The sequence below is a fragment of the Anarhichas minor genome, unplaced genomic scaffold (assembly GCF_050575085.1).
Source record: "Anarhichas minor isolate MPS153535 unplaced genomic scaffold, ASM5057508v1 ptg000027l, whole genome shotgun sequence".
Lineage (NCBI taxonomy): Eukaryota > Metazoa > Chordata > Actinopteri > Perciformes > Anarhichadidae > Anarhichas > Anarhichas minor.
In genome coordinates this window covers 22956350-22976893 of record NW_027466473.1, presented here as the reverse complement: position 1 = coordinate 22976893, position 20544 = coordinate 22956350, and the positions used below count along the sequence as shown (strand labels likewise).

The window sequence follows — 20544 nt, the reverse complement described above, 5'->3', positions numbered from 1 at the left end:
TGTATAAAGTGTCTAACGCATGTTGAAGATATCAATGCAGGGCATTCTGTTTCAAGCACAGACTGTATAAAAGTGGACATGGTCGTCGTGACTTCACACATTGGTTTTTGGACTGACGTTTTGAAGCCTCGGGTTCAGCATTTTAGTCATCGCCATCTTGAATTTTGGCAGTCACCAACTTATTTTTTTTGCAACCAGTGAACGGAATTGACAATATTTGGACTGTGGAGGATTGACGCTGTGGTACACCTGTCAATCACAAGGTAGCCCCGCCCTAAAGCACACCATCAGGGAGTCGCCCCCTGATGGACATTAGAGAGAATGCAGCTTTAAGCAACTTCAGCATTGGCTTCACGTTTCAGAACTGGAGGTTGACTCAAATGCTGCCTTCATTGAATGTTTTGCTGTAAACCTTAACATGCACACTATTCACAGTATTATGTTCCATCGTATTGTGTGTAAGGTGGAGGGTCTTCACTCTGCCTTCGGTAGGGCGACGTACTCGTGAGACTATTCTGGAAGCAGAAGTAACTTTTCAAAATAAGCCTTCAATAATGGAGAGTACAGAGCTGCAGAGTTTTATTCAAAACTCCACTAAACCAAAGTAGAACTTCTGTATTCATACATGCAGACGGCGTGAAATGATTAACTCGATATCAGCTCTTTATCCAAAACTCTAATTTGATTCATTTGGATTGAATTATATTAGCATATTAATGGTTCACAGGACTCTTTATTGATCCCTGAGATATTTTCTCTTGTATCCCCTTCTCTCACAGGGGATCAAATCAAATCAATCTGATGCTATTTATAAAGCAGGAATCGTATTACATTTAAAAGCGCTTTAACAGAAGAAGCAATGCAGCCATCTGCGAATAGGACATTAAAACAATAAAAGGAGATTATTAGTAAAAAATAAAAATAGATGGCTAGGATTCAGTGTCTTGCTCAAGGGACACTGCTGACAGAAGAACTACAAATAGAGATTGGTCATGAGTTGAACCAGAGAGTACTGGAAGAGTGACAATCTGAACCAAAGTCAATGAGGGTTTGAGCTGGTGAGGATCAGTGTGTATCAGGGTCCAGTGAGAAGTCTCTCTTCAGATAAGTGTCCTCGGCGTCCAAAGTGCCATTACCACTTCCACACTTCCAATACTGATTCCTGCAGCGGGGACAATGTGAACCCAAAAATCCTTTTTATTGATGACTGGAATGCCAATAACGCACTGAAGGACCAACATCTATTTCAGGGAGTCTATGAGAGCGAAAAAAAAACGTTCACACGTCTGGGTGTGAAACAAAGAACAGACTGAATGATTCGACACATGGGAGTTAATATGCACCTCCATAGAAACATTTCTTAGTTAGAGTTAGATGAACTGAACAAGTCATAGACAATGACACTTGTTTGTGTTACATGTTATTTAAAGTTATTTAATTTAATTGTATGTTGCATGTGTCGTATGTTCTATGTTGGGTTGAATCTGTGTTTTTTTTCCTTCGTTGATTTTCTGTATATTCTGTATATATGTATATCTGTATATTAAGACAAACTTTGGAGAAGTATACTTACTACATTACCCCAAATGCATTGCGAGAGCACTTTACCACGGCAAGCAGGAGGAGGAAATTGAAGCCTTCGCATATTGATGTAACGTTAAAGCAAGTCGAAAAAGTTTGGTAAAAGCGTCAGTCTGTCAAAAGTAAATACGGGAGGGCTTTTTTAACATCGGTAACTTTCGGGAAAGTCATTTATTACTGTCTTCAGCGGCCACGCAGGCAGAACAAGTTGGTTATATCGTCAATTCTACGTTAGCAGCAAAGCTAAAAACAACTGTAGCTAGCAGCAGCTCGTAAAGCTAGCTAGCTACCTCACTTCCGCCTTCTTCTTTAAGCGCAAATATTTAAAGGTTTCACGTGAACCAGCAGTTGAAAAAATGCAACAACATGGTCGTCTTAAGAGAAGGAATGTGTCCTGGACTGGGTGAGGATTTAGTCCGTGACCTGCGTGCTGCTGGTATTACAACAGGTGAGTTGTGTGTGTTGAGGAGAGGCTTCCGTCTTAATTAAAAACAACAATAACAAACATGGTGTCTTGTTTTCACAGTGGAGGACGTGGTCTCATCTGACATTGAGGAACTTGCTCAGAGATGCACTGTGTCGTATAAGGTATTTAATTAATGTATTAATTAAATACTGTGTGTATTGACCCTGACAACTATGCATGACCACACTTTCTGCAGTAATAACCTTATCATGTGCAATATTACATTTCAATTTCATGTGCAATATAACTTTCTTCTACTTCTTTCAACAATATCATTGACTGTCTCTCTCAATATCGTGCTCAATATTACTTTTCTATTTTAGTTTCCATCAGCCACTGGTGTTAATATCACTTATTATACACTTTATATTGTTACGCTTGTATTTAGTCTTCTTTGTTGCATTTTACTTTTTGTATTTTATTTGAATTTTTTACTTTATTTATTTACCTTACTCTTATTATGTTCTATTTTGCAATGGCGTCGGTATTCATTACTTTACACTTAATAATTGTTCTATATATATTTATATATGTTTATATTCTATTGTTTTTGTTTAGCTGTTCTTCTCTTGTAATCTTCAATGAAACTCTGAAGAATTTCCTTGAGAATTAATAAAGATCTATATCTTATCTCTTATGTCAGTGAGTGAACACCACCAGATTGGATTGTCAGTTTCCAGTTAAACCATAAAAAACATAATTACACTCTCTAAATCCAGGAGGTGTTTAAAAAAACATGCACTGCTTCAACTAAACCCCTAATCCAAACATATCCTCCTCGTAACATATAACGGACATCACTGGAGACAGTGTTGGAAAGAATACAAATCAAAAAACCAAAGACACCCACACGTTATTCTTGGCAGCGACAGTGCAGAGTGGGAAGCTCTGACCAGTATGATGTTGATCTTTCACAAAGTTTCACCCACACGCAGCACAAGTTAGGTGAGCTACAATTAAGAAGAAAAGATAGCCGTCGTGTACGCACACCTCCCACTGGGCTTGTACACGTGTGGCAGGCGAGGTCGCCTGGTTAACGAGCCAGGCAAAGTTGTTTTTCTACATTTAATTGTATTTACCAACTCAGCAATTACAACTAGACTGCAGCGTTTCTTGTAGATATAAATTGCAATATTGATATTTCAATATAAATCCTACACACTGCACATACTGTATATTGTACATACTGTAAATAGTCATCCAGTCCATGTACATCCACACAGTATTCATTCCTTTGCACTGTTTGTTAGCTTACAGCTTACAGATCACTTGACCTGTAGAAAGATCGTTTAGTTCTTATTTTACTGTTGGTCATTGGTGTTTTTTACACATATTTATATAATATTTACACCTATTTTTTTCAGTACTTATGCACGTAACAATCCTGTCTATTCTTTACCTTTGTTTGTCCATGTTCTATTTCTGTGTCAGCACATTGAGGGAGATGCAAAGTCAAATTCTTTGTACGTGCATATATATACTCGGCCAATAAAGGTGATTCTGAGATAAAACAGAAGTTGCATTGGAAAAATAGTTAAATGCATCTATTTAGAAGTAAAATAAGTATATTTTAATATAACTGTACCTGTACAGTAAGCGGTAAACAATAGAAAAGTTTCTAGCTATCAGGAAAGCAAAAGTAAAACAGAAGTCTCATTGGCTGGGCCATAATCAGATTGAACCCACGAGGAGAGGCCAGCTCCTTTAGTTTAAGAGAACCACCAAGCGAGAGCAGAGATCATGAAAGAAATTCTGCCTAACTCAGTTCTGACCTCTTATAGATAACGGAAAACTTTTTTTTTTTTTTTAGATCATAAATAGTGTTTTCCTCCAAACGTTTTCAGAGATATAAGAGTGCAATTATTAAGGAAAGTGACCCAGAAGGGCCTTCTAGATAAAAGTGTATCAGTGAATAATTGTGTGGGTGGACAGGGCACGGGAGTCAACCCAAGCCTTCGAGGTGGAAAGATGAGTGAGAGCTTCTCAGTGAGCAACACATCCTCTGTCTGTACGTGCAGCCTGAACACGTGCAGGAAAATCATCTGAGAGCCACGTTAGAAGAGTCTGAAATGTATAGCACGGTGTTTTATCCATACTTTATGTAGACTATCAAACTTCCCTCCTCTGTGACTGTAGATCCTCCAATGACTCAACGCAGAATAAATGGAAGTACCCCCCCCCCCCTCTCATTGAGATCATTACATTGCCTGCAGGGGGTTCAGGTTCATGCTAGTGGCCCGAGCCAGACTCCCTGACCAGCTTGTTCAGCCTGCAGGCATCCCCTGAGCTGATGACCCGCCTCCCTCTGGTCCATCGGACTCCTGCTGTTGATCTGAACCATTGATGTGCACACACACACACATTACAACGGCTAGGAGGTCGACGCGAGGTCACCTGCTCCCCAACATGCTCCCCAACATGCTCATCGGACTGAAAGCAGCCTGAAACTAAAGCTGCTCGAGGCGAGCTTTCTATCTAAAAACACATCCATCCTATGAGCCCACGTCCCAAATTGGGGCAACAGTGTTCGCACTAATTGAGACCCAACAGATTTGCCTTATTTTCCCAAAATACATTTCATGCTGTTGGACATGAACTTGGCAGGAGGAAACCCGCTCTGCCAAGAGGAAGAGACTCATCAGAATAACCCGCTACCAAGAGTATCGAAACTTCTCCACTCAATTTAGACCTGCAATACATCCTTTTTGTGCCCAGAAAAAAAAAAAAAAAAAAAAAAGACTATTTGTCAGAGTATGTGAGCAGAGTGCAGCGTGATATTTTTAAAACAGTTGTAGCATTCTTATCTCCCGCTATAACCTGAAGCCCTCCATGGTTTGTTGCACAGAACCTTCTGAGGAGCCGGGTCTCCTTAAAAACTCTTATTTCATTTGCAGGACGTAGCTGCGCACGCTCCAGCGAGCTCCGTGCACCTTCAGCTGCATAATACACGCATACAATATGAGATCAGTTTGTTTGATGCATGTCAAGTATGAATGCATACAGAATATACTCCATACTAATGATGTTGTCCTTTGATTTGTATACATGCTCCCGTGGACATTGACAATCTGTCATGGAGGCCTGTTTTGGGCTCTATCGATGCATAACCAGAATGCAACCCCCCCATCTGAGTAGATGTTTGTTGTTGGACATAATCCAGTCTAAATGTAAACATAGTTTAGTACTATTTAGTTAGGTTAAAGTCATTCCAAAATCTGCAGTGAAGTCTAGTCAAGCAGCAAAAGAATCGAAGTATATCTTCGTAAATCTACGATCACAAAGCAATGAAAGAAAATCATCTCTCTTTGAAGTTACAACTATTCGTTAGGTGACTGGTTTTGTGAGTCTGTTCTTTTTTTAAAGTCACGCTGTATTTTTCACTTCTCTACCGTCATTGTCACTCATGTGACAATATTCTTGATTTTCCCGATAATGGAATTTCACCACAATCGACTTACTGTGAGTGAGTCACACTCCGATATTGCCCCGTCCCTGGCTGCGACCCTCATGTGCTGTACATTTCTCTATTTCAGGCTCTGTTTGCCATCCGCCGAGTGCTGCTGGCCCAACACACGGCGTTCCCCGTGTCAGGCGCTGATCTGTATGAAGAACTATTGAGCTCGACAGCCATCCTCTCCACTGGAAATCCCAGGTAAAGACGATTCTGCACACACAGCACAGCACACTGCTTTGTCTCGGGGATTTAACGGCGGGCTTCGTGCCACAAGAGCTTAAAGGAAGATTCACCTCCAAAAGCAAATATGTATTCCTAAGGACAGCTCTCCACATATTGAATTAAACGTGTTCAGTTTAGAGGCAAAAGTGAATTTGTGGTGACGCTTATCATGTCGTGGCTTCTTCTTCAGTGCCACCTGATGATATTTCAGATTAAAGTATTTGATTTGCGTAGTCGTAGTAGTAGCGGTATTTTGTGTGTTTGGAAAATTGCAGGACATAGTCGATGCAAACAAAACAATTTACATGTTGCACCTATTTAATTTGTGCTTAAACCAGCATTGTTGGAGCAACGGCTGCATTTTATACATCATTAAGTCAGGTGCATCGATTTTGACATTTTTGCTCTTCAGCTTTGCAGACCAGCACAGACCGTCCACAGTCACAGGGAAACACATCAGATCAATAGTATTGTGCATCACAAGATGTTTTGTAACCAGATTCCTCTTCATCGATCCAATTTTTGTCAAACTAAAGTCTTTTCAGTGCCGTTAAAATCCAATTTGCATTGAACTGTGCAAGTAGAAAGTGCACGTGGAGTGTGGCAGCTGCAGTTAAAAATACAGCAGAGTGTTTTAAACCTGGCGTGTGTGCAACATTTTAGCAGCGAGAGCGACTTCTTCGCTTGTTCCATTTGGCTCGTAGACGCAGCCTAAAGTGGCTTCTGATATATATCAGCTGCAGTAACTTGCCTTCGAGCTAGACTACTTTCCACAAAAAAAACAACCAGAACATCGCTGACAAGTCCTTCAAAACATTTTGGCGTTACATGTTAAAATCGAAATGACTTGAAGGATCACAGCCCTGCTGAGAGACAGAGCGTCCCAATGAGACGTGTGCTGACCTCACACTTATCTGAACGCAGTCAAAGCGGAGCAGATCAATTCCTCAGAAGTATTCCTCAGCCGGGACACATGGACCGGGTCAGCTCTGTGAAATGGGCCAGCATGGCATCATTTATACCAGAGTATCTTTTCTACACATAAACTCACTCTTACAGCATAATTAATGACCACAGGTGTTTGTTTTTTTACTCTCCGTGGCTCCTCTTTAAGTGCTTTTCATAAATGAGTTAGTGCTGTGGATTAGTGATATGAAAGTGAATCAGCCATGTGTGATTGGTGTGTCTTGGCTGCGCTCTACTGGTGAGAAGATGAACTGGTGAATGATGCTCTTTGCTGTCCACGGTGTCACACTTACAGTCAGTAGGGCTCGTGGTTTATGCAGAGACAGAATAAAAACACATACACTAAGTGTAGGAGGTGCAGCAGTGTGAGAAATAACTGGTGGCAATCGGAGCCTCCAGTCTTTTGCTGAAGTCCTCCACAGACTCCGTAAACGGGATGTAATGGATGCCAGCCAAGGCAACTAGGATGCTCACTAAGGATTATATGGTTAACAATAAGGCCACTCGCACAACTACGTCCTGTGACAGAATACACATGCACACGCTCAAACCCGATACGTAGACCTCGGCTCGGCTTCTTCTTCTAGTCGCCGCCCTGGTGTCCAAGAAGAGGAGAGACGACGTCCTGCTTTAACCCAGCTTCTCACGAAAGGCACTGGATCAAATGCATCCACTTAGGTCCAGAAACAGACGTAACGCGTCTCTTGTCTGACTGTGTCACAGCTGAAGATCGTCTCTCACACTCACTATTCATATTTGTGATTACGTGTTTTTGCAGTTTGAATAATGAAAGCTGCTGAGCGTTAGTAGGCTTTTAGAGACAGTTTAGTGATGATTGCGAAGTGAAAGATAATTGTTTAATGATTTAGGGACCCCAAGTAATTGAGGCTTTCAGGGGGTCTCAAGTGTCAATCAAGGGGTCTCGGCCCCCCCAATACATCAGCCCTGTAATACATGCTGTAGGTTCTGTAATCTGTTGATGCAGGATGATATTTCCTGCTTTACCGGCTAATGCTGAGTGTGAAGACAGGTTTCTCAGCTGATCGGCTGCATAGACGGAAGAGAAGATCTCGCTGGTCTCTGCAACAGAATCAGTGAACCGAATGTAAAAAAAAATATATATATATTCATTATAAAAGCAGCGTTTCTCTGAGGGAACGCAGCCTGAATGAGATGAAGCCAGAAGCCCTGAAGGCTATAAACACTGTTTGGACTTCTCTTCAGCTTTCTCACTCACGTCGGCTGCTCGACACCTTTTGGCATATTATTTGAATGTCTGTTTCCCTTTTCTTCTCCCGGCTCTTTGATATATGCACAATATATGAATGTCGTGAGCCCAGAAAGGAATAAAAAGAAGGTGATGGACGTAGAGTTTTTGGTCTTATTTCAAGCAACGAATAGAAATGTCAGTTTGAAATCAAAAGAGCTCAAAGAAAACCTTCCAAACATAACATAATAACAATAACCAAAAGTGGTGTTGAACCTTCATACTTACATCTCTATGTTGAAATGCACAGTAGGTAGGTAACAAGAGTTTAACCATTATTTAGCTGTCTCCTTAAATATCATCAAGACGTCTTTGACAGCACAGAAGCACACTAATGCTACTTGCATTTCACACACCTCCATCACAGCCCAAGTCCGAACAAACAAATGCAGTATAATCCTTAATAACGAATGATAAATGGCGCTCATTTTGTTTTCAGCCACAGAGAGAGAATCAAACACAGACAAACAGAAAGAAACCTTATCAGATCTGCTGCTGCGGGGATTTGTCAAACCAACAGGGTGGATGATAAGCTATGATAATGGCTTTATTGCTGTCATCAGCTTGTGGAGCCCACGTAATATTTTTGTCAACACCTGATGGTGTAATGACACATTGATATTATAATGCTGCTTGTAGAAATGTTTGGGTGCGATCAAGTGATAAGATTCAGCCTCAGTCACTTGAAACCTTATTTAAAAAGAGCAAATAATGTCTTCTGTCAAACCCTTGTCATTAGAAATGCTCATGAGCCCACAGCCACCTTTACAAGGAAGCTGCAAAAGACACCAGTGTGACGCTGTTTAGTTCCATTGTTTGTTTCAATTATTATCCAGATTTCTGGGTATGGCAGCAGGAAGGAAATGTCTGTCCACAGGGATAACAAAGTGTCACAACAAAACTAGACTAGAATGAATAATCACCATTTGTATGCCAATTACTCACCCTGTGACCTTGAATCCTTGAAGAAAACCTCACTATTTAAAACACTTCTGCTTAAACCAGTCTTGCACAGATGTGTTATTAGTCCAAAGTGATTTAGATTGTATGGTTTTAGCAACAGATCCACGTGTTCAGGAAGTAGAGAGCGTGCGACTTGATAAATCAGACTTGGATTATGCTTAACGAGATGTGTGAGTTTGTAAACGGATGTCTTGATGTAGTTTTGCTGTTGTTAAACGCGGCCTCACCATTTACTTCGACTTTTCTACATTTTTTGATTCCTCGTAAACCAGTTTTCTTCAAGAATTCAAGGTATCACGGGGAGGATCATTCAATAGATAGTTATCATTTTAACAACAGAATTCGAGCCTCGTCATTGCTTCCTCTCCAGTCATACACTAAGATAAAGACCTTTAGGTCCAAAGACGGCACAGTACTCTGATGTCACTGATGAGTAGGGATGCACCGAGCCAGCTTCTTAGTCCTGATACACGGATACCTTGGGCTTTGGGTATCAGCCGATAATGAGGACCGATCCAATACCAGTGTTTGACGGAATGGCCATAGACTGTATATACGAAGTGAATGTAGTCATCGTGATGTCACCTATTGGTTTATGGTTTACTGTTTTGAAGCCTTGAGTTTGCCGATTTGGCCGTCGCCATCTTGTTTTTTGCAACCAGTGACCGTAAGTGACCATTTTTGGAATGCAAAGGAGTGAGATAGAGACGCTGTATACTGCTCTGTAGAGACCTGTCAATCACCATATAGCCCCGCCCTAAAGCATCCCCTGCTTTATGGTCTGTTTGACTCTAAATGGACCATAATGTACTAAATGAACATCATGCTGTATTGAAGAAGACTTGAAACTAGAGATTGAGACCATAAACTCATGTTTACAATGTTTACTGAGGTAATAAATCAAGAGAGAAGTAGAGTCATTTTCTCATAGACTTCTATACAACCAGAGGAGTCGCCCCCTGGTGGACACTAGAGAGAACGCAGCTTTAACACATGAAGCTTTGACTTCACTTGTCTGGAGGTTGCTGCTTGTGTTTGCCTCACTGTGTAGAAGAGACTGGGATCAATATTTTATGGCAACATCAGGCTTGACTTAAATATTCCCGACTTTGTAAAACCGAATGTAATAAATAAATAGATAGGTATGATTTATTTTTTTAAATAATACATTTGTACACCAGCTACTTGGTAAAAAAAACTCAATTCAAGTGTAAACCTTTTTGCTGCATTAACAAATTGGTCAAAATATAAAGAGGGATTAAAATTCCAGTTTATAATGTATATCATTTCATGAACATAGAATTGAGCTGATTGGCCCCGTTGCCCCGATCCAACCGATCGAGTCAGTACCGGTACCGGTGCATGCCTGCTGAGTGCAGCCTCAGAATCTGTGCCTCTTCAAGGAAAATCGCTTTCATCCTTCGCAGCTCTTACAAGAACACAACCTGCTGTTTCATCAACAGTGCAACTCTCTTCGCTCCATCGTCGGAGGAGGCAGGAATAATGGCAGCATGTCCGTCCCCACCAATTCTCCTCTTCACGATCACGCTGTGGGTGATGAGAGCCGCTCTTAACCAGCGAGGCTTAACCTTCAAGCTGAGGGACCTCGTCTATGTAGATTCAACTGCACCGCTGTGACATCCGTCACCACACGAGCAGGCGGAGATGATGAGATTCCACAAACTACACAGATCGCTGAACGTCATCACAGACCAATGAAAACATTCCAGTGCTGAAAGAACAGATGGGTAAAGCGGTACGACGGAAAACGTTATCTTGGTGATGATCGAATAGAAATGCAATAGCAACACACCTTGTTTTTACAGCTGGTGCTGATGGAAATACCTGCAGATTGGTGAAATACATCTTCAATTCTCTAAAGCATCCGTGTTTTATGTGTATTTTTCTAATATATAATAATAATAATACTGAATTCCACTAACTAGATTGCAACTTAAATCAGTATAAAATAATGTAGAGTTTGACTGTGTGCAGCAGTTGTTTGGTATTCCGTGTTTGGACATATTTGGGTCAACACTCAAAGCACAGAGGTTTGGTACTTAAAACAATATAAACATCAAAACACAATGGCTCTTGTATGGAGACAACGTCGGGCCGTGAAGGCCCTGTTGAAGCTGAAGGAAATATTATTATTATTATTTTTCTCTCAAATGAATTGCCTTTTTGGGGCTTTATCATATCCCAAAACTCCCCAAATGTGGCTTCCCTGTATTCAGTGCTGCATTTTGGCACCAGATGTTCTCATATAAAACCACGTTCTGCACATCTCCCTATTACTACAATAATAATAATAATAATACACTTTTATTGTGGATCCAATGCTCTGTATTATATTTGATTCTGCTCCACAGGTTAGGTGTGCAGCTTTAATTTCCATTTTAGCAATCCACCCCGCTAAGAAGTGAACCACCAGCGTAAGACTGTAAGACCAGGGATCACCCTGAAGTTACCTCGCTGATCCCAAATCCGGCTCCGTAGTCCTCTTGTTAGGGCTGCAGCAGCAAGTTGCCATGGCAATATAGCCAGGTTAAAATAGAGCCGCCTTCATAACATTGAAAACTGTCTTTAGGCTCAACACACACGCGCACACACACACACACACACACACACACACACACACAGCACTGCTGTTGCTTTAGAGGTGCTGGTTTCTTTTCACCATTTCACCTCTCATTTAAAAGTAGAGGAACTTGTAAGCTGATAGAAAAAATTAATTAATAAACAAAATAGCAGATTCTTTAAAAACAGACCAACACAAGTGGAATGCTTTGTCATCAACTCAACTGTACGGAAAAAAGTACAACTAAACAGGCAAACATTTTAATATTACTGTATTAAATGTAGATTTTATTATATTATATTAAATATAGATTTTATCATTTTATATTACATTACATTACATTATATTACATTACATTACATTGCAGGATTCTTACTCGAACCCATGGAACGTTCTTGGTTTTCTTCCCCTCAGAGTGTGTCAGCACCTCAGGGTTTGGATCAATGAGAGCCTTCTTCTGCTGCTCCCTGGTCTCGTCTTGCTCCTCTTCTATGCCCTTGCCCTGACAGACCTCTTCAGCCTGGAGCTTACTGACCTGCTCCTGGTTGGTTGAGTCCTGTTTTTCTTTCAGGTCTTTCAAATAAGTCTTCTCTTTCTCAGAAACGTGGTCCTTCAGGGTCCTGATCTCCTCCTCCAGACTTTTCTTCTCAGCCATCAGCTGCTTCATGGCCTCCAGGTCTTCTTTGGTCTTTTCAGCTTTGGGCTGGTTCTCTTTCTCAAGCTGTTTCTGAAGGATGTCGCTCTTTTCTCTTTCAGCCTCGAGCTCAGTTTCATTCCTCAGGTTGATTGTATTTGAAAGTTTCAGCTTCTCAAGTTCTTGTTGGAGAGCTTCACTTGTATCTTTCTCAACCTGGATCTCTGCTGAGAACTTTTCTTGACTGATTGCGTGAGCCGCTTTGAGCTCCCTCACTTCTTCGTGCAGGGTGCTGTTTTTCTCCTGTAGGAGCTCATTCGTCTCCACTTGTTTCTGGAGAGAGTCTGATTCCATCACCTGTCTCTCCAGTTCGGTGGTAAGCTGCGTCACCTTCTCCTCCTGACAGCCGCTGAGGGTTTCACTTTGCAGCTTCGCTTTCAGCTCCTCCACCTCATTTCCAAGAGCCTCCTTCTCCTGCTCCCAGATCTTGTCCTTGTACTCTTCTTCGAGCTGGCTGAGCCACCTGCTCTCTAGCCTCCTCCAGTTCTTTGAGGCGCTCCTTCCTCAGTTCAGACTCCGAGCAGTTTTGGGCGACCTCCTGCGAAAGGACTGAGCCGGCTATTACGGGGTAATTCAGCTGTCTGGCTTGGTCCTGGTTGCTGTTTCTACCCTGCTGCATTTATTAGCTGGTAGACAATTACACAAGGGTCTTGTATAAATGTATATATAGACACCCTGCTGATGTCATCATGAGGTCACAACCTTCTGCCAAACTTCCTCCTGAATGTTTGAATGAGGTGCTAAATTCAAAATTGAGAGCATGATTTAGGGATTGCTTCCACTCGGCTCTCAGACAGAACACATTCTGTTTTGTACTTGTTTTCAAAGAGAGTGAATCGTGCGCGCTGCTTTTGTTTTGCTGAGCGCCTCTGGGTTTTTTTCCGCTGTATGCGGTCGGCTAACGGAGCGGTAGCCCGTAACTGTGCGAGTTATGTGTTGCATTGGGGAAATGGACCAAAGTTGTTGTTGCACCTCGGGTGTTGGATGCTTGCGTGATTAAACATCACACATAACACAGTGACTGATCTAAATACCGTGTCCGTACATAACCGCGAGGCACAATGGCGGCGCTACAGTCTGAGAGACACAACTCCAGTGAAGCCATGTTAGCGGCGAATAGAGAAACTGTCTCGTGTGTTTTGTGCCATCTGATCGGTTCTTCTGATTGGCCTTTATAAAGACCACCGAATAAAGTATTTAGAACGAAAATATAGCCCGATATGGCAAATCACTCTTGAAATTCCTCGTTCGCTCTAAAGAAACCTGACACCCACTGTGCACTTGCTCAGCAGAACTATTGTTCACTAAATGAAATGAGATCGGTAAAGGGAGGTTACGGTAGCACAGCAATGCTATTGGCCGTTGACGGCTGATTGTGAAACTTGTGCCACCGTGGCCCTCTTTAAACCTCTGTATCAGCTCGGTAGGAAATGAACGGACCTCCAGTGATTCGTTGCGTAAGTTTCTTGCTGTGTGAACTCATAAAAAGAAGAGGAGAGGTGGAGGAGGTCAGGGGTGTGTGAAGGTGGAGCTCAGGGAAGATTTACCTCGGCAGCCCCAAAGAACCCACAACGAGTCCTGTGAATACAGAGCGTACCCATCTGCACACGTCCAATGCTGCTGTTCTAAAGGAAGAGGTGCAGACTGTGGGTGGTGAAATGGGAATTCTTTGAGCAGAGTGGTATTAAAGAGAGCATATAAAGAGGATCAAATCACATTACAAACAAACACAATAATGGCCCTTCTGCTTATGTTGTCCACCTGATTACAACAGTACATGCATATTAAAACAAGTATAGACTTTACATTTAGCAATGTATTGTTTTTCACTTTATTCTTTGTTGGAACTGTATGTAAATTAGTACCAAATATCTTCAGTAGACACTCCCATTAGACTAGAACAAACCACACCTACACACACACACACACACACACACACACACACACACACAAATGAATGAAAAGCCAAGTATTTTTGATCGATTAAATTTGAAGGGAGCAGCCAGTGGCGGTGCTTGATAAGCAGCAGTGAAATTAGGAATTGGCCGAACACCTTGAAGAATATTCTGGAGCCTGATGCAAGCTCTGTTTTTATTATCCTCACCCAACTGCAGCTTGTTGTTGGCTCCGCGGTCGGCCGTGGACTTAATTGTTTATTACATGGGATGGCAGTTGTGAGTAATAAATTGCACCTTGTTTTGTTGCAGCTTAGATAAGCTGCTGGATTCCGGCTTGTATACTGGAGAGATAACGGAGCTGTCTGGAGGCCCGGGAAGTGGCAAATCTCAGGTGAGCTTTTCCTGCCTTCCCTCTCCATCACTGATCATTTCCGCCTCATAAATTCCCTCTTTTTTCTTTGAAATTCCCTCCTCGCCTATAGAACAACAAGTTGTACTCTGCTGAAACAATTCTTCTCGGAGTTTAGCTAACACAAGTTATCCACGCTATCATAAACTATTCCCTGCGCGGCCGTCTTGTCTTCTAGGTGTGCTTCGGCGCGGCGGTGCACATTTCCTACCAGCTCAAACAGAGCGTTATATTTATCGATACGACAGGAGGGCTGACTGCCAGCCGCTTGCTTCAGATGCTGCAAGCTGAAACCAGTAACACAGAAGAGCAGGTGAGCTGATGGAGGGTTGAGCTTTGAACAAAATATTACACGAGGCGTTATACAACACAACATGAAGCACAACGTGAAGCACAATGTGAAACACAACGTGAAACACAATGTCATCTCGCAGATGGCGGCTCTTCAGAGGATCCACATCTTCCGTTTGTTCAACGTCTTCTCTCTACTCGACTGTCTGTACGGTCTTCGCGGTGGCAGACTTCAGCAGGTTTGTTTGCGGTTACCCCCCCCCCCCCCCCCCCCTCCCTTTTTGCTTAGAATATACCAACAGTCCTGTTGTTCCCGGGGAACATATGAGAGAAGACGGATCAAATTCTCAGTAATGTAATTTTGTCACATTTGGTATTAGGCGTGTGTTGGCGGCGGCTCTGTCAAGGCGGTGATCGTGGACTCGGTGTCGGCTGTTATCGCTCCTCTACTGGGAGGCAAACAAAATGAAGGTGATGTCTTTTTCTGCATCATCCCACCTGAGGCTGTAAACTCTAACAAATATATAATGCATATCACAACACGGTCCCCATACATCTTTTGCAAGCATGACATATAAGTAAGTTCCAGTCGTGAGAAAGTGTGACAGTAACACTGAAACGTTCGGATCGTCACATTAAAACGCTGAACCGTCACATTGAGAGTAAAGAGCTGTTTTCATGAACCTTGGAGCTGCTTCAACTTAATTCTCACATTTTGAGAGTCGAAATGATTCAAGTTGTTAATCCAAATGAACTTAATTGCAAAATATTGGTTTATAGAAAGATCCTAAACTGTGATCTAATTAAACAATCACTCAATACTGCCGGGTTCAAAGGGTTCAAATCTGAAATAAACCTGCATGAACACCTGTGAAAAGACAAAATACGTAGTTAAACCGTATCTGAAAAAAATCAAAAATAGCCGATTCGCTGATTCATGGGGTGATTTGTTAAATCTTACAGCCACTTTAAGCAAACACCACTCGTTTATGTAGAACAAGTTTCAAGTGTGATTAAACTATGATTGAATGAACGCATGAGCAACCTCAGCTTGAGCTCTGAGACGTTTGTTAGAAGACAGATATCGTTCATTTTCCTTGAAGCACTTTCTTGTTCTCCACACAGCAGGAGCAGGTCTGCTCCAATAGAAAACCAGACCAAACAAAAGACTGTTTCTACAGATCGGAGGTTAAAGACCAAGACATCAGCTCAGTTAATTCCATCATCTTGTAGTGAATCATAAATGAAGTGGTCATGTCAGGTAATAGAAAAGGAATCCTTTCAGTATATGTGGCTGCTTGTTAGGGCTGCTTGATTATATACGTATATTACATTATATTATTCAACATGATTACTCATTGACTTTCTAAACACTTAAAAAGAAAAGTTTACATTTTAAAGTTGAATGCATCCATCCGGAGCACGTAGAGAGCAGAAATAAGAAGCTAGAACGTTCGAGTAAACAATTTAACGATAAACATATTGGTTGTAAAGATACGAATGGTGATGACACGGCAGATAAAGTCACGCCCACAAAGCGTGAGCAAATGAGACCTCGGTCCGTGTTTCAGGACAAGCCGGGAGCAGGAGGGAAGACAAAACCACAAATACAGCAATCTGTCACGTGATCAACAAGAACCGGCCGAGCTCTGCACAACGACATGCAGCTGTAGACCTTTTGCTACACAAGAAAAACACGACAAAACCAAACCAGCAGTGCATTTCTGTGCAGATGTTTCAGTGATTAACTAAGTAATTAGAATTCATGAAGGCTTCATGGCCGTCCCTCTAATACGCCGTGGACGGACCGACATTGCCGTCTCCAGAGCTGCGCTGCCAACGTTGCTGAAAACAAAATGAGTCAACCGTAAGAACATTAAAGACTCTCCAAAAACCAATATCTGTAGCCTGACTGTTGAACTGCACGGAGAGAGACATTGTATATTCTGTACATGAACAAACCTTCCTCTGCCTGCAGGCATGTCCTTGATGATACAAGTGGCAGGAGTTCTTAAGACAATGGCAAAGGACTTCAATGTGGCTGCTCTGGTAAGGACGACACAGTCCTTGACTGCTCTGACTGCAAGATGCATCTCCAGAGTCCCTCTGAACTCTGAACAAACTTGACACTTCCTCTCGTTATTGCTTTGAGACCTGGAATGAAAAGTAAACTTTCTTTAGTCTAAGAAAACCAACTCACGATTAAAAACAAGAGGTTGCTGACAATTACATGATTCAAAAACATTCAATCCATTTGTTAGTGCAGGTGTGTGACTGGAGGTTATAATAATGTAAGATATGAACTAATCACATTAGCATGCAGCAAAGAAGACTTCCCCTTAAATCATTGAGTTATTTCAAGTGAGATAAAGATAATTTGATCGGCTGTTTCATGGTTCCCTTTGATGAAAGTAGGACAATCTTTTCTCTTCCAAAGCTTGAACTATCGCTCACAAGCTACACTAAACCATAAAACACAATGATAAAATGCTGTGATAATCCAACCAAAGAGGAGACATGATGGGGTCTGGGCCTGCAGGTTACAAACCACGTCACGAGAAGTGTCGGCGGGGAGGTGCAGCCGGGCCTCGGTGAGTCGTGGAGTCACATCCCCAGAACCAGGATCCTGCTGGAGCGAGAAGAGAGGGCCGCGGACATCAGCCACTCAAGTGTTCGCTCTGCAACGCTGATCAAGTCCTCGAGACAGGTACGACCAGAAGCACCGACTCGCACACCATCTTTTGGCTTTTTTTACAACCAATGAACGAAAGTGACTTAGAGACAGCGAGCTGTCAATCACAGTAAGCCCCGCCCTGCTTTATGGTCTATATGACTCTAAATGGACCATCATTATATTGTTGAGAGGCAACTGCCATTTCAACCTTGACATGGGCAGCGCAGACCAGATCCTTCTGTTCTCACCTTTCACAATAAAAGCCCCAGACATATTCACTGCCTTATGTTTACTAGAGGAAACTCAAATTCACTCCGAGCATTTAGCTAAAAGGAAACGCTGACAGTAGCTCAGACAGACTGACAGACGCTGTCACTAGGATCCTGGTAGTTGTTCCTCTACCTGTAAAACTATTCAAACTTTTTGTCGAAAAAGTGCAAATTCGCATTGCCGGGGAGTATTCGGCATTTGTCATTAATTCGTAATGTCCACAGAGTGTTAAGGCCTTAATTCACAGAGACAAACGTACGTTTTGTATCATGTATAAACACATCTATAAGTAGTAGACAGTAGAAGCTTCTACTTATAGCAAACACATAAGTGGACTTTGAGCGAGTATTAATGATAACAGGACAAAATTGCCATGATTGCTGAATACTGTTCTACAGTCTGTTACTTTTTCCCCCCTCTCCCATTAATAACTGTCAAAAAAGGCATTAATTATACATTTTCTGTTCTGTAGTTACAAAAGTGTCTGTCAGACGAGCCAAAGAAGCCCTTTGATAAAGCACATTCAGAATGAACATGTTTTATATTGCAACCTAGTTGTGTGTGTGCTTTATTCTAAAGCTAGTAAATGAACCCTCTCATCTGCTTCACCTCGCAGCCTTGTCACATCAGAGAGGAGTTTGACTTGCAGTGGTGGAGTCGCTCTAAAGAAGGCTCCTCAGGGAAGAGGAAGCGGGATGAGACTGATTCCTGATGAGAGCCGACTGTACGTCTCTACCCAAAGGTACATGAATGTCTCTGCACCGGATATACAACATGTTTGAAGTTTCTATTTTATACTACACAGCACTATGCAAATATTTCAATGATAGCAACATTTTATTCCAATCAAAACGGTGCTACGATCTCATTGGTTTGTTGCCGTCAACTGTGGAATCATGTGTAATAGTATTAGTAGTATCCTCTGTGTGTGAGTGCATAGATAATAGACTGGTTATATGGACATAGAGGCCTTTTTTTTACCCGTTAAAGAGGGAGGAATGTAGAGGAAGTCCTTTCTTCTGTGCATCTTTCAGGCTCTTCAGGGGAAGCAGGATCATGTGGCTTTTGCCCCCTCAGAGCTTCAATACATTCAAACATTTAATTAAACCACCACATAGCCTGAAGCCCCCTGGGGATGAAGAGGCTAATCAGATTTTTCCTTGAAAGCCATTCATATGCAGGGGGCTGCAGTTAAACCATCCCAGCATCTCATTGAAGTCTCATAGTCTAGACTCAAAGTGAAATGTTCTGAAATGAGGAGGAAAGCCTTCCTAAAACAACAACTGCTTGTCACATCAGGATCTTAAAAAGTATTAAATGTTGATACATTTATTTAGCGACGATAAAGGCTGTGGAGTAAAAAGTAGTGGAAAGTCTTGTAAATGCAAATGCCACTTTCCGATGTATTCAATTTTGTAGCTCGTTGTCGTTATGTATATTTTCCAAATTTATAATAGGTTTGCGTGAATGTTTTCATTGTGTCGGTGAATAGTGTGATTCTGTGTTTATTTATGGAATCAGATTTGACAAACTCTGAAAAAAGGACAACCCGGACCGACTTCTGCTTGATGTCGCGCAAAGGTTTCGTTACGCCCGGGTGTTAAACTACCGAGTACATGGGGAAATGCAAGTTTTTGGACAAATGCCAGGAAGAAATTTATAGCATCCATACCACTAACCCATCACATGTAAAATGTACTGTTTATTATGACTTTTGTCTGACTTTTTTCGACATGCTATACTATGACTTTTTTATGACTTTTTTCGACATGCTATACTATGACTTTTTTCTGACTTTTTTTCAACATGCTATACTATGACTTTTTTATGACTTTTTTCAACATGCTATACTATGACTTTTTTATGACTTTTTTCAACATGCTATACTATGACTTTTTTCAACATGCTATACTATGACTTTTTTCGACATGCTATACTATGACTTTTTTCAACATGCTATACTATGACTTTTTTCGACATGCTATACTATGACTTTTTTCAACATGCTATACTATGACTTTTTTCAACATGCTATACTATGACTTTTTTCGACATGCTATACTATGACTTTTTTCGACATGCTATACTATGACTTTTTTCGACATGCTATACTATGACTTTTTTCGACATGCTATACTATGACTTTTTTATGACTTTTTTCAACATGCTATACTATGACTTTTTTCGACATGCTATACTATGACTTTTTTATGACTTTTTTCAACATGCTATACTATGACTTTTTTTATGACTTTTTTCGACATGCTATACTATGACTTTTTTCAACATGCTATACTATGACTTTTTTCGACATGCTATACTATGACTTTTTTCAACATGCTATACTATGACTTTTGTCTGACTTTTTTCAACATGCTATACTATGACTTTTTTCAACATGCTATACTATGACTTTTTTCGACATGCTATACTATGACTTTTTTCAACATGCTATACTATGACTTTTTTCGACATGCTATACTATGACTTTTTTCAACATGCTATACTATGACTTTTTTCAACATGCTATACTATGACTTTTTTCGACATGCTATACTATGACTTTTTTCGACATGCTATACTATGACTTTTTTATGACTTTTTTCAACATGCTATACTATGACTTTTTTTGACATGCTATACTATGACTTTTTTATGACTTTTTTCAACATGCTATACTATGACTTTTTTTATGACTTTTTTCGACATGCTATACTATGACTTTTTTCGACATGCTATACTATGACTTTTTTCGACATGCTATACTATGACTTTTTTCAACATGCTATACTATGACTTTTTTCGACA

The 20544-nt window shown here is 41.2% G+C and overlaps 1 protein-coding gene across 1 annotated transcript in view; it reads left to right on the top strand.

Moving 5' to 3' along the window:
- Nucleotides 1–1616: 1616 nt before the first annotated feature.
- rad51d (RAD51 paralog D) overlaps nucleotides 1617–20544 on the top strand; it is a 32079-nt gene continuing 13151 nt past the window's right edge. Inside the window, exons 1-10 of the mRNA XM_076101425.1 lie at nucleotides 1617–2029; nucleotides 2108–2169; nucleotides 5581–5699; nucleotides 14402–14483; nucleotides 14680–14814; nucleotides 14936–15031; nucleotides 15173–15263; nucleotides 16771–16841; nucleotides 17332–17499; nucleotides 18353–18478. Coding sequence (XP_075957540.1) covers nucleotides 1948–2029; nucleotides 2108–2169; nucleotides 5581–5699; nucleotides 14402–14483; nucleotides 14680–14814; nucleotides 14936–15031; nucleotides 15173–15263; nucleotides 16771–16841; nucleotides 17332–17499; nucleotides 18353–18448 — 1002 coding nt within the window. The 5' untranslated portion in view covers nucleotides 1617–1947 and the 3' untranslated portion in view covers nucleotides 18449–18478. The remainder of the gene's footprint in view (nucleotides 2030–2107; nucleotides 2170–5580; nucleotides 5700–14401; nucleotides 14484–14679; nucleotides 14815–14935; nucleotides 15032–15172; nucleotides 15264–16770; nucleotides 16842–17331; nucleotides 17500–18352; nucleotides 18479–20544) is intronic.